The sequence below is a fragment of the Hylaeus anthracinus genome, unplaced genomic scaffold, assembly GCF_026225885.1.
Source record: "Hylaeus anthracinus isolate JK02 unplaced genomic scaffold, UHH_iyHylAnth1.0_haploid 11978, whole genome shotgun sequence".
Classification (NCBI taxonomy): domain Eukaryota; kingdom Metazoa; phylum Arthropoda; class Insecta; order Hymenoptera; family Colletidae; genus Hylaeus; species Hylaeus anthracinus.
In genome coordinates this window covers 1,549,448-1,563,863 of record NW_026534326.1, presented here as the reverse complement: position 1 = coordinate 1,563,863, position 14,416 = coordinate 1,549,448, and the positions used below count along the sequence as shown (strand labels likewise).

At 37.7% G+C, this 14,416-nt stretch overlaps 2 protein-coding genes across 3 annotated transcripts in view; both read left to right on the top strand.

Annotated features, from left to right (window-relative positions):
* Positions 1–2,426, top strand: part of LOC128897055 (uncharacterized) — a 25,037-nt gene extending 22,611 nt beyond the window's left edge. The window contains exons 11-13 of one of the 2 annotated variants that reach the window (XM_054160708.1): positions 194–437; positions 539–676; positions 1,212–2,426. In XM_054160708.1, the coding sequence (XP_054016683.1) occupies positions 194–437; positions 539–676; positions 1,212–1,672 (843 nt within the window). In that variant the 3' untranslated portion in view covers positions 1,673–2,426. Of the gene's footprint in view, positions 1–193; positions 438–502; positions 677–1,211 lie in introns of those variants that run through there. The other variant, XM_054160709.1, reaches the window with a different exon arrangement.
* Positions 2,427–8,991: 6,565 nt separating this feature from the next.
* Positions 8,992–13,812, top strand: LOC128897072 (aminoacylase-1-like). Its single transcript, XM_054160744.1, has 5 exons — positions 8,992–9,153; positions 10,553–10,722; positions 10,870–11,373; positions 11,994–12,284; positions 12,993–13,812. Exons 1-5 carry the CDS (start codon positions 9,060–9,062, stop codon positions 13,134–13,136), a joined length of 1,203 nt encoding a protein of 400 aa, XP_054016719.1. The 5' UTR covers positions 8,992–9,059; the 3' UTR covers positions 13,137–13,812.
* The last annotated feature ends 604 nt before the right edge of the window (positions 13,813–14,416 follow it).

The window sequence follows — 14,416 nt, the reverse complement described above, 5'->3', positions numbered from 1 at the left end:
TGTACACAATTATAAATAGTTGTGTTACGCTAGCAATAAATACAACTCAATTTTGACTCGAACCAAGCAACAAAAGTTTCTTTTGACAGTATATAAGATGTTTGATTAAAATTCATTCGAGTTTCTTATTGATGGCAAATCTGTGATACCTATCAGTATCCATCCGATGGACTCACAAGTATACTTGTTACAGCTATCCATATCTGAGTACCGTAAGCGCAAGCAACAATCATCAGGCACACCTCCAGAACCAGAGCCATCGAATGATGCCTCAACAACAGACAAAGGAGCAGCAAGAGGCAGATCGAACAGCGCCAGCAGTGGCACCTCTTCCCTGAGCTCCGACGAGGAAACCTCTAAAATCTCCCTTTCCCTGGACCTACCTGGTCTCAACGCGCTACCGATCTTCACCAACGCGGAAAACGATGAGAAAAAAGGTAACGATCGCCATCCAACGTCGTGTTTTACCGAGCCACAAATTTATGAACTTGAATACACATAGTTGGGATGATCTGACCACATCGTTTCACGCATTCAGGTGGTGAAGAAGGCACGATCGGGTGGTCTGCTGCGCCGACCTTGGTCGAACGTCAACGGGAGAACCTCACGGAGAGATTGAAACGAGAATTCGGATTGTTTCTCAGCGACGACGAGGAGGAAAGAGCACGCAAACACGGTAAGAGGATCGTTCTACTTTCCAGTTACCCTTGTTTATTAATACCCTTTATATATACCTTTGCAAATGTATTTACAAAAATTCTCGAGTGTATCTCTTATACAACAATTTTAGATTGTTATCGAAATCAACAGAGGAATTTTTAAAAAAAACTCATTCTACCATTTTTATCAGATTGATTTTCCACTTTAAAGAGAAACTTTTTCTATGTTTTCTGCAGGGTTCTGTAAGATCAAGGAAAGAAAGTTTCAAATCAGAATGTTTAATATTAAGGGAGAAAATGAAACAGAGAAATAATAAAACTTCTGTAAGATCAAGGAAAGAAAGTTTCAAATCAGCATGTTTAATATTAAGGGAGAAAATGAAACAGAGAAATAATAAAATTACATTAAGGCCCACTTTTTTTGTACGTTATTGCATACTGTGTACATTTTGTGACCTTATAGACGTACAGATTTCCTACAAACGCACAAAGATCCACGAGTCTATTAATTAGATCCATTCTAACTAATATATTTCTTGTAAACAATTCCAGGTCTAACAGCAGAGGCGATCCTGAAGGCACGGAAGACGACGTCACCGCCGCACCCGTCGGTCTTCAGCACGCCGCCGAGCTACCCTCTTCCTCAGCTACCTCCCCAGCCCTACATCCCTCCCCCCGGCTCCGCGTCCATCCACTATCCCCAGTTCCAAGCGAAGCCCTGCCCGGTTCAGTATCCGACGTTCACGGTCCCCCAAAACGCCCAGCAGCCGATCTACGCGAACGCCACGGCGCCCACGTCGTCCACCGCGAAGCAAACGCAGCAGTTCATGGTGCCCCAGGCGTCGCAAGCTCCGCCAGGATCGAATCCGTACCCGCCTCAGTTCATTCCGCCGTCCGCCGCCGCGCTGCCGGCCTCCAAGTTCTCCTCGTTAACGCCGCCGCCGTCGGGGAGCCAGACGTACCCCGGCCAATCGCAGAAGCCGTTTTACAATCACCCGGCGTCTAGGTCTTAACCCGCATAAAAGATAGCGCCGTTGAAATGAATTCCTAGCCGTCGGCTAGCGACCTTTAATTCCATTAGATTAAATTTTTTATGTTTCCCTCCCCTTCGGTGGGAGGAAGGGGAAGTTTGAACGGAACGACGACGAGCGAAAGAGAAGGAAATATCGCGGTCTCCTCCGGATGAGGAAGAGGCCGCGGACGATCCCCAGGTGCTAACCATTCGCTTGTAGAAACGTTATGCTACACGAGACGCTCTCGATGGAATTCGCGTGGCCTAAACGTGATAGTTAAGTATATTGACGAATAAAAGGGGACGAACTAGGGTTCGCGCATTTTAGGTGACACGTCTGAGCGTTCGCGAGGAACTGTATCGAGCTGTACACTCTTCGTTTGGGCGAAAACGGTGCCCTAACGATGTTTATACATAGCGTTAGTCCAATTTTTGATGGAAAATGTAACTGAAAGGAGGAAGGAGAATCCATCCAAGCCGTGATCGTGATACTCCTCGACTTGGGTATATATATATATATATTATTAATATATATATATATATATATATACAGATACAGACATACAACACGTATTATCCATACATGCATATTTTTCTGTAAATATCATTTGCTTATATGCATAATATAACGATACGGAACTATTATATTTAATCTTAGTTAAGAATCAGCGATTGGACGGAGGGAAGAGACACGCTGCGCGTTGCGGGTTCAGTTTAATAACATTCTTTTCAACTTTCATTTAAGAACACCTCTTTGAGGTCAAGCAGACTCGCGCAGCGAGTCTGGCTCCTTCTGGACGCAACGAAAATTTGCTTTTTTCGATTCCATCGCGATGGTGATCATCGATTCCATGGAAGAGCACACAGGCCTGTTTAGGGTAAATTGTACAGCGCGAAAAGTCTTCTTCCTAGGCCCTAGACTGAAAGTTCCCGCAAATTTATAAGTCTGACGCCTTCTTCGAGCCTTTTTTTCTCTCGTCGTTTCGATTTTTCCGCCTCGTTATTCGTTACCTTGTTTCCTTAATCGATACAAGGTGGATCCTATTTAAGATCAGAGTTCCCGCTGTTAAAGGACAGACCTCGAGTCACCTCAACAGAGCTAGTCAGACCTTGAGCTTTGAGATCGAAGATTCGAATCGATAACAGTGACTGCATTTTGGACTTTTGGTCTGGATTCATCGTGTTGAACATTCGTTTTACTAGTACAAAACTGCGTTAAGGGAGAATAAAAAAACAAAACTCGTATACAACTATATGCACAGTGGGTGTAGAGAGAATTCAAGTACACCAATCAATTTCCAAAAAAAAAAAAAACCTATGGAAAATTGTAATTTATTAACTTATTTTTGTATAAACAATGACATTCTACATTCTTGACATTCCCGGAAATCTGTAGAATAGATAGAGTACCAAACAAAAATAGCTATTTATGTAAGTTGTGAAATTAACAAGAAAAAAGGAATTAATCGATAGAAATATTGAAGCAATAAGTATTCGCACAACTGTTTAATTTTTAAAACTTCATTAAAAGAAAAGATATTTACATTAATTTGCAAATATGTAATACCTCCTTTATGGGATTTCCTTTTGATTTTATAATTATTGTAATTCTTCGAGGCATTAAATTACCTAAATTATTAGTTATTCGAAGTGGGATCTTCTTCGACTCCTCTATTTTTAAAAGTACACTTTACTGGAAATTTGATGTCTTCTAATTCCTACAGAGCAATAAACTAATGTGTTTATGTTACAAACTCTACTGTAAATGGTTCGTCATAAGAATCGTGCAAATACTTATTGTTTCTATACTTTTACCCACTTTTTTTTTTTTTGTTTTGTTAATTTCACAAATTATATTAACTAGTAAATGTTGTTTGGACTAGTTTGGATTATTTGGATCTGTCTTACAGATTTCTGGGAATATATAAAATATCATTAATTATAAAAAAAAGAAGTTAAGGAAACTACAATTTCTCCCAAAATTTTTATTTGTAAATTGATCGGTGTACGAATACATTCTACACCCACTGTAAGTACTTGCAGGCGAATCGTAAAAGGTTGTATGGTATTATTATTATTTTGTTTGTTTTATCATCATTGTTTCGCGAAGGAAGAGGTAAAACGAAGGATATCATTCTTAAACGTTTGCAAGACGAGATTCGATTATTTATTGCATTCTAGCATTGTATATTTGTTCTTCTCTTTTAATCCGGTGAACCTTGGGAATTTTACTCGAAGGAAGAGGAATGTAAATGGTACATTACGATGATGAAACATTCGCCCAGTGTACACAGCGATGTAATTAAACAAATTAATGTACAAAGTTTCTCGTCGAAATTCTCGCGTACTCGTTGCGTGTACATATATTAGCCGCGTTGAATATTAATTGTACTTCTTATCGGTAGGCTTCAAGGTCGTCTTGAGTGTTCCTCGATGTGAAACGAAAACGCTCGGTTCGGGGCGATTGTATATTTCTTAGATTTTAAAGCACACGGTTAAATTATAAACGGAAAATATACAACGAAATACTGTTTGGGTTCGAAAGCGAAACAAAAGGGGTTCCATGGGCACGCTGAACTTCTAACCACTAGCGAAAGACGGAAACAGAATCGAGAGATGACAAATTAATTTGTAAAGCTCACAGTATTAGAAGAGAATCATTCTGACGATGTGTATATAAAAATTAAAACTCTTCGAGGCACTGAATCTCCAAAAACCAGAGACAGATAGTTATTTTTAATATGGAACAGTTGTACGATTTAGACTCCGTGCAATGAGAGTATCATGGACTGAGATGGAAGAGAAAATTGTTTATCAGGCAAAATTAAATGGGATGCAGCTTATTTATGGATCAATAATTGGAAGTTTCAGCGAGCTTGTGAATCAGTGTTACGCTGTTCTGATCAAATGTTTTATAGACACTAGAACTATCGAAGACAATGCATCTCAAACATAATTAAAATACTACATGATTAAAATTGAAAGAGAACTATTACTAGTTCTCTATGCTCTACTTTAATAATTGCCATTAGAAATGGTAGCGAAAGCATTGTTGAGAATCAAATAATTTTAAAGAGTTCAACGTACCCCAATCTATTAGCTTGGTAGTTCTCTATACTCTACTTTAATAATTGCCATTAGAAATGGTAGCGAAAGCATTGTTGAGAATGAATTACTTTTAAAGAGTTCAACATACCCCATTCTATTAGCTTGGTAGTTCTGGTGTCGAGGAACTTTCAGACACTTTTGTGGAGCGTAGAGATCTGTGATTAGGGAATAAAGGAAAAGGATTGCATCGCAAGAGAATTTCATAGGATTTCTGGGTGCGTTATGGATCTCATCGGTGAACAAAGTATAAAAGTAATTAATAAACCTACTAGACCGTTTGCATTGCGTTTATTGGAGCTTACAAACAAAATGAAGAAGAAAAAAGTTAAGAGATTACACGTACACACTCACTCACACGTACATACATACACACACGAGGACAAGGATAATATTTTTGGCATTTGGTATTCCTTTATATATATATATATATAAAGTATATATATACTTTAGCCGAATATTTTGTAATAAACGTGTATACTAATGTAAGTTAGACCGCTCTCGGGGTCGGGGAACTTGGATTTTGGGTGTGTACAGCTTTCGTTCCTCGCCTTCGTGGAGCCGGTACTGTGAAACTTGTAAATAATTTTGTAAGATAAATTTAAGTACAGACATAGACGTCTCTTGGGCGAGAATTATCGCGTCTTCTTTGAATAATCCAGACAGATGGAGAGACGAAAGAATAGAGAAGAAATTGAGAATTTGGATGGATAAAGAAGATACGAAGCACGATTGCTTGCTGCTGCTATTGCAAAATACACAGGATATACATGCATACAAAACACGAGACACGTTAAGCTTAATTAATTATTCGTTGTACAATTCTCTCGTTGCCCTACCGTATCTCTGTATAATGACATTTTGATGATAAGCGACAAAGGCGTTCTGTTATTACATAAGTACCGAGACATTTAGAGATAAAAAGGAAAGAAGGAAAGAAAGAAGTAACTCGTTAGTACAATAGTTTCAATGTTGTAAATAAAACAGATCATAGTGATTATTATTATTATTATTATTATTATTATTATTATTATTATTATTGTATGTACATGTGTATGTATATATATATAAATATATATATATATATATAATTATATACACGTTAGGTATAATTATATATGTATATAGGAAAAAACGCGTCTTTATAATAGTATCAGAACACATAATTTTTTTATTTACAATTCACTGTTACATGTATGTGCCTAGCTATAGCCACGTTGCATTATCTTACATATTGTATGATAATTTAATTCATACTACCGATTAATGAATGTAACAAGTTCTTCGATATCAAACTCTATATGATATATATATACATATATAGTGTATAATATATTATGTGTGTGTATATATATATATATCGTATAATATGTGACATTATATGTATCGTATAATATATATACATACATATATTATATATATATATATATATCTGGCGTAACGTGTAAAGAGCTCATATTTAGGCATACATGAAATTTAATAAATCGGAATACATTTTACGAATTACCAAGTTCCAGTGATACGTTATTGATGCCCAGTTTCTGCATCCTAAAGCTTGCTTCGCACATTATTGTTGCACTCTTTTCGCTTGTAATTATTTTTGGGTCATTTCGCAATCATATAAAATGTTAAAATGTTTGTGTACATTTAAGTGTATCGTTAACTCTGGTGAAACTTTCCAGACATTAATCTTTCTTGTTACACAGTTACGTAACTGAGATACAACCAGTTTCATTTATTATGTAACCTTTTGTGCATGTTTTTATCAATGGTCCAAATATAGGAACTGGTTGTATTTTCTTTTCTGCGCAAACTTTTTGTGTTGATAATGTGTCGATATTGTGTTTGCTGTTTGTACTTTTCAATCATTGATTCTTTTATATCTCATTCCAAAATTATTTCACAAATTCCTTGATTTCTTTCAAAGAGTGCTTTTCCATTCTCAAAATACTTTTATTATTAACAAAATGAACTACTATTAGTGCCGAATAGCTAAGTTCAGGTCAAGAACCATAAATACTCTTTGTAAGATTCAAATTCTTCTTGCGAACAAACTTGCTACATTTCTGTTTCTTGTTTGTATCGTTTAAATTGAGTAAAAAGAAATCTTATTGCGTTAGAGATTTAAGAAATGATGCCTTTTCGCAGACAAAACAATCTCTACAGAATATTTTTACAAGGTAATGCATGATGCTAATTTGAGTAATATTTATTCAAATCAGTGGCAATTTTCAAGCAATTATTGCATTGCTCAAAAAACCTCATCGCACTGGAGGTTTAAAAAATGATTTCCTTTTGCAGATACAAAATTTTTTTGCGCAATGTTTTGCAAGGTAATACATCATATTAATGCGCATAAAATTATTCAGTTCTGTGGTAATTTCCACTTGGCCCCTATATTGTTCAAAAAAACAAGTCGAGCAAATACTCAGAATCTGCGTGCATATATACCAACTGATAAAGATTTCGTTATCTATTGTTCATTCGATCCAAAGATATCCTTTCGTGGATGTATTTAATGGATGATTTTAACAAAACTTTAATTGATTGTTCTTCGATTAAATACGAACCACGTGAGCCTATTGCGATTTAAATTGTCCATCCTAATTTTGTGAAAATTACTAAAAACTACCCTGAACCTTATCAGACAGTAAACCTAATCAGACATTAACAGTAAAAGTGTAGTAATTGAAAAACTATTAAAAGTTTTGTAATTCTAACACAGCTTCTCCCGAAACATACAGATTCTCACCGTGAGTTTTTTCAATTTATATCAAAATGCAATTTAGGAAATTGTTGAAAGCTGAAAGATTGATATGTTATAACAACTGAAATTATAAACCATTTAAAACAAAAAAAAAAAATAATTGATCATTTTAGTTTTGAAAAAAATGAAATTCGATTTGGGAAGTTGCTTGAAATTCTGACAAATTGTAACAATCAAAATGATAAACCGTTAAAATTTATTGTTTTTCGAATTTTGTGTATGTAGAGAAATATGGTAATGTCCATCAAGTTGAGACTCGATGAAGATTAGGTTGATTTGGAGATTAATACTCTAAAAATAATAAGAAAAATTTATCGTTTTTCGAATTTTTTATATACAGGGTGTTCCAAAAATGGTGGAGGTCATTGAAAAAGATGGTTCGGGGGGTGATTTTAAACAACTTTTTCCTTAGCGAAAATGTTGTCTGAGGCTTCGTTAAGGAGATATTAAGAGAAAACGTCGACCAATCAGAGCGCGAGGATGCCGGTGGAGCGATCGCGGTAGCGAAGGCTACGCTACCTCGGCCGCTCCAACGGTATCTGCGCGCTCTGATTGGTCGACGTTTTTTATTAATATCTCCTTAACAAGGCCTCAGACAACATTTTCGCAAAGGAAAAAGTTGTTTCAAATCACCCCTCGTACCACCCCTTTCAAGCTGTTACAACATTTTTGGGACTGCTTGTATATGGCGAAAGCTCAATACGTGTTTCCAATTCTTTTATAATTCTATCATTTTTTAAGGCGACTATGGGCGCCTTACAATCGTTTTACAATCGTCACCTCTCGAACCACCCATTTCAATGACCTCCACCGTGTTTGGGACACCCTGTAATTAATTCTGAAATAATTAAAATCTGAAACTTCTTTCCAGGGCCGGCGTGACCTTTCGCGGGGCCTGAATTCACATTCAAATCCTACACTTCAATTTTACAACGATGAATTATTTATTTACAAATGCTATATATTTTTTTACAAGATGAATATTAAATAATAATACTTTGATGATTTTTTTTACTTCTTTCAATTTGATCATCGCTACTAAAAAAATGTCTTGCATCTTAGCCGACATTGCTTCCATTTGTTAATGGTATCATCAGTCTGTAAAAAGTTAATCAAAATCGTTACCTTTTAATTCAGTAATTTTCGTAGATCGCGGGGCCTGAACCTGCATTGCATCGGCCCTGCTTCTTTCCCACCCAGTTACTCGGTAACAGTTGGTATTCTCGTAAAAATAAATTTCTCGTGTATCACGAATATACACATCGCTTTATCATAAACGCGTACACGGTACCAATAAAGCTGTCCTCCTCCAAACTTTTCCAATTGTACAATTTTACACGTGATTATCTCGAAACAGCTACTTCAAGCTCCCTCCCTTTCCCGCGCGTAATTTGATCGGGGGCACGATGACGTCACGGCCGACACTGGTCGTCAATTGGTCGAGATCCGCGCGACCGAGGCGTCTGCTGTGACAGTCGACTCAGCGGCGTCCGACGCGACCGATCATCTCCGCAAAATGTCTCCGTCCCAGGCTCAGCTGGACGCAACAGCTGTAGAGAACTTTCGCGAGTACCTGCGAATTCCCTCCGTCCAGCCTAACATCAATTACGGTAAGTCCGTTTCACCTATTCTCTATCATCCACGAACGACAACACGCCCCTCGACACGTTTATCATCGAATTCGCCGATGGGAATCGTTCACGCATATTGCGTGCCGGAATGGGGTCGCTCGTTTCCTCGTTAAGCAAATTACTTTAATCTTCTACGCAGCACCGGGCTCGCACGCTCGATCTAGAACGCAGTTACAGAACGACCATTGGCAAAATTTTCAATTAATCAGATATTATCGAGACGTTTGGTCTATTGTTCCATTGGAACGCTGAAACATTCCTTAAAGCTTCTGACGAAAATTCCAACGTGTATATTCGGAATCGATGGTTGATATGTAATTGATAGGAGAGTATTGGTGTTTTGATTATCGGGAAAATAATTCTGGAAATTTTTGGTCGATGCGACCAAACTCGTGGCGTCGGGAACGCTACTGCCATTGCCCCACCCTGAACGCATTGTGTTCTGTTTTTCTGTCTCAACGGTTTTGAGCATCAAAGTCAACCCTATATTTACTTTGAAAAAGAATCTTCTAAAATACACGCGCGATTGGACCGATTCTTGTCCAAGGATGCCTCGTACGTGACCCAAATCGTACCATGCTCCAGGTCACATGATCATTAAGGCTTTCAATTGGAAAGCGTAACTCGCAGGATGCCGTACTGTGTTAGACGAATGCTTTTGAACCTGTCCAACCCTGGTGAACGAACCATACTTCTTCCTAAAGGCACTTTACTGTTCTCGAAATACATTTGTTATTAAGAAAATGAATTTCGATAACTGAAAATTCAAGGCAACTAAATGACAATATTATATTCTTTATTCGTTACTCCAATTTGTCATTTCTAGCAGTGAAACAGTATAACAATGCGTAACAATCTTGGTAGATTTTCTATTCTAAATATTTTCAACCGTAAATTTTGTACATCTCTGCCCCTCTAAAGTTAAAATAAATCACGCTGCTAGAAGTTTGTCATTTTAATATCATGTTCTAGCAGTGAAACAGTATAACAATGCGTAACAATTTTGGTAGATTTTCTATTCTAAATATTTTCAACCATAAATTTTGTACATCTCTGCCCCTGTAAAGATAAAACAAATCACTCTGCTAGAAGTTAAAATTAGCAAATAGTATAATCCCTATGAGAGATAAGATAAAGAAAGAAATATTTCCAAAACAAGATACCATCTCTACAAACCCTTTTATCAATTTTACATAGTTTTATCGCAACTATAAATATCCATTTAACTCATAACTTTCAATAATAAAATAATCTGCTATCACGCAAAGAATGAATGACCAAGCATGAAAATCTTAATCATGAAAGATTTCCTCAACATATGTCTCTTAATTAATATTCCAAATCCTACCACTAATTTTAATTTTACTCCCTTGTACAGATGAGTGCGTTGCATTCCTACGCAAGCAAGCCAAGTCTCTCGATTTGCCCGTCAAGGTCTACCATGTCGACCCGAGGAAGCCCATCGTGATTCTCACATGGACAGGTACGGAACCGTCAAAGGCAGCGATTCTTCTGAATAGTCACATGGACGTCGTGCCTGTGTTCGAAGTAAGCATAAAATTACTCTTCGTTACTCATGAAATTAACTAATTATTTACAATACCTCGGTTGTTTCTTTCTATGAAACACTGTCATCGCAATTGTAAATCATTACTGAAAAAGGTATTAGAATTCATCTATCGATGAAATGTTTAGAATGACTGGACTTATCCACCATTCAGCGCTCACATGGATGAGAAAGGAAACATTTATGCTCGTGGCAGCCAGGACATGAAGTGCGTAGGAATACAGTACCTGGAAGCTATTCGACGGATGAAACTTGCAGGACAGCGGTTTAAAAGGACGATCCACATCTCCTTCGTGCCGGACGAGGAAATCGGTGGCGTTCTTGGCATGAAGGACTTCGTCCACACCAAAGACTTCCAAGCTCTGAATGTCGGTTTCGCGTTGGACGAGGGTGTAGCCTCCCCCGAGGAATTCTTCTGCATATTCTACGGAGAAAGAACTATCTGGCATGTGATAGTTGAGTGCGCAGCTCAACCTGGACATGGATCCCTTCTGGCAGACAACACGGCTGGCGAAAAGATGAGAGTCATAATTGATCGCTTCATGGACTTCAGGGCCAAACAGAAGCTGAAACTGAAAGATCCGAAGGTCAACCTGGGGGATGTGACGACTGTGAATTTGACCATGTTGAAGGTATATGTATTGCCTAGTTTGGTATTTTTTAGAATAAAGTAGAAATATCTAAAAAAAGTAATGCAATTATATTATTTGCGGTTTATTATTTATTTTAGAACATTGTTCTTTACAGTTGATACTAATGGAGGTTTCCAAATGTAAACCGTGTCCTTTGGATAAAGCGTTCAGACGTTTCGCTAGCATTTTAACTGACTTCTTTGATTGGCAAATGATACACTGTTTTATCTATGCAGACCTGATCCTAGTCTAACCCTCTCCTAGGCCTGCGATGACCAACCTAACACAGATCTATCCACTGCGTTAGGTTGCTTGTGGCAAGGTTACATTTCCACTGATATCTCAGTGTATCGTTGGACCCTTGAAGAAACTAGACTGAAGTGTCTCGAGTCTCTTATCCAAAGGACACTTATCTCCAGCAGCCTTCATTAATATCAACCATATAATTTTTAATAGTCAAAACATTCTCGTTACATGTCTGTACAGGACAATAACATCTCGCAGTGAGTATTTACATAATTTCAGAGATATTTATTAAAACAATTCTCACTTATACGAATACAGTTCGCATTCCAGTTTGATTATTCTGGATTTAACATTCTCTATATGATTCATTTCAGGGTGGAGTACAAACGAACGTGTTACCAGCCTCCCTAACCGCGGTCTTCGACATTCGAATCGATCCCTCCATCGACCAGGAGGAGTTCGAAGCAACGATAAAGAAGTGGTGCCAAGAAGCTGGCCCGGACGTGACGTACTCGTTCGAAGAGAAAAACGTTAAGATCGAGAACACGAAGCTGGACGATTCCAATCCTTACTGGACCGCTTTCAAAAAGACCTGCGATGGTCTCGGGTTGAATTTGAGGGCGGAAATATTCCCAGGCGGAACGGACAGTCGCTTCGTCCGCGGTGTACGTATAAATCTCTTGTTTATAGATTTATCGTATAATTAACAAGAACTGAAACGAAAATTTTATGCTACACCGATTGAAACTTTGTGTGTTGGTAGATTTGGTAGTCCTGTTTAAGAAAATATAGTATCATAGACACTTTTAAATATTCGTGATCAAAGTTTCATTATTATTATAAATGGGAGCTAGTTTCTTATTGACCTTATTTAGAGTAATTATATTTTATAGTTGAATTATCAATGAATTTTAAACAGTATAATGTTTTACTCACTAAAACTTTGTTACATAAAAGAGACAAGAATGGAAATTTACCATTTGATACAAGGAATATTAAAAAAATGATTCGCTGGATAAAAGGATGGTATAATAAATGAATACGTAGAGCACATTAATTCCTCTTCGACACCATCAAATATCTATAGGGGCAGACACATTGCGATATATACTGGAAGAAAAGAAATAGTGTAATGTCTTTGAATATATTAGAGTTAAAAATGAAGAAACACACGATACCCTACATTAATAAAATTTAAGAAAAAGAGAACTGCAATATATTGCAATACCGAGCAATACTTGCAATATCGAGTGTCTGCACCTATGATACCATATTCGTCGTAAACAGGACAAAATCTACCAATACAGAAAGTTTCACTACGCTGTGAAAAGAAATGTTGCAAGAACTGAAATCTTTGTGTATTCGCATTGCAGGTTGGGATTCCAGCTATTGGGTTCTCACCGATGAACAAAACAAAGATACTCCTCCACGATAACGATGAATATTTAAACAAAGATATATTCCTAAAGGGCATTGAAATATACATGAAAATAATCCCTGCTGTGGCCAATGTCTAAGAGATTTAAAAAAAAATACTCCAAGAACGGCTTCGATACACCAAATATCTACACGATAAATAATTACGAGTACTAATAACGGATGGAGAAAAGGCAGAGAGTCGACAATTTAAAGACATACTAATATATGCATAAATATATCGATACGGCTTTAACGTTACAGACTGAATATACTCAAGATAGATTTTTAAAAAATGTTGCATGAGATTTAGAGTTTATCGAGCTTGTTACTGTGCCAGTCACGAGGAAGCTTGTTTCTCCAAGCAAGTAGAAAGAAAAGACTGCTTCGAAAAAAAAACCAGGATGCTTTTACAAGCGGAGAGGAGTACGAAGTGGCCTGACCGTAGAGAGGTATTAGAAAAATGCATTTAATAAGTTTAACCAGTGAATACTTTATTATACTCGTGTCTTGGAATTCACCAAAAGTCGTACAAAAGATAGTAGAGAATTAACGCTTAAAAGGCAGTCGTAGTGATAGTAAGATCTAGTGCAATCGCAGAATTATTGTAAAAAACTCTGCATATATACCATGTATGTATGTGTATATATGATTGTTTTAAAAAAGAGAGAGAGAGAAAGAGTATATTATGGGAACCACCGCAGGTACCATGTGATGCGGTAATTATATATTTTTATAATTCGATAAATATAATTAGATACTACATAGATATAAGAACACGTCTATTGACTTGGGTTTCGCACGAAATACGGTAAGAATGTGATCGCGACTCCGAGATGACGATTCGCGCATATTTCGCAACGAAACGCACAGAGGCAAACGTGAATCGCTGTGTTGACATTTTCTCGCGCCAAAGTCGATAAAACGTGGCTGGATTCCCGCCATTATCGTGGCGGTTCATTCTTAAAAGGGGTGGGGGAGGGGGGGAGAGCTGCGATGCTCCCCTTCGGGGCGAGAGGTGGACTCGTCCGATGTTTACCACGGTGCAATTAGTTTTCGGTTCGTAAAGGGGACTTGTTAGCCACCGTAGGCTCGAACGACCCAGAAAAATGTTAATTAATTTTCGATCCACGCGTCGAATCAAAATATATCGACGTAAGGTCGCGCCGTGCGATTAACTCGCGAGCTCGGTCGGGCTCGGCTATTATTGGAGTGGGGAAGGTTAGGGAAGGGCCGCCATTTCTGTCAATCGTTTCTCGCGGTCTGTGTGCGCGGGATCGTCCGTAACACCGAGAGGGAAGAAAATTCCCTCGTTTAGCCACGATGTCGGTCTCTTCCCGATGCACGCGCGTCGAAAAAACCTTAGCAATCGCGTAAAACT

Coding starts and splice junctions, on each gene's coding strand:
- LOC128897072 (XM_054160744.1), top strand. CDS start 9,060: ATGTCTCCGTCCCAGGCTCAGCTGGACGCAACAGCTGTAGAGAACTTT. Junction 9,154..10,552: donor CCAGCCTAACATCAATTACG/GTAAGTCCGTTT, acceptor TCCCTTGTACAG/ATGAGTGCGTTGCATTCCTA. Junction 10,723..10,869: donor ACGTCGTGCCTGTGTTCGAA/GTAAGCATAAAA, acceptor TGAAATGTTTAG/AATGACTGGACTTATCCACC.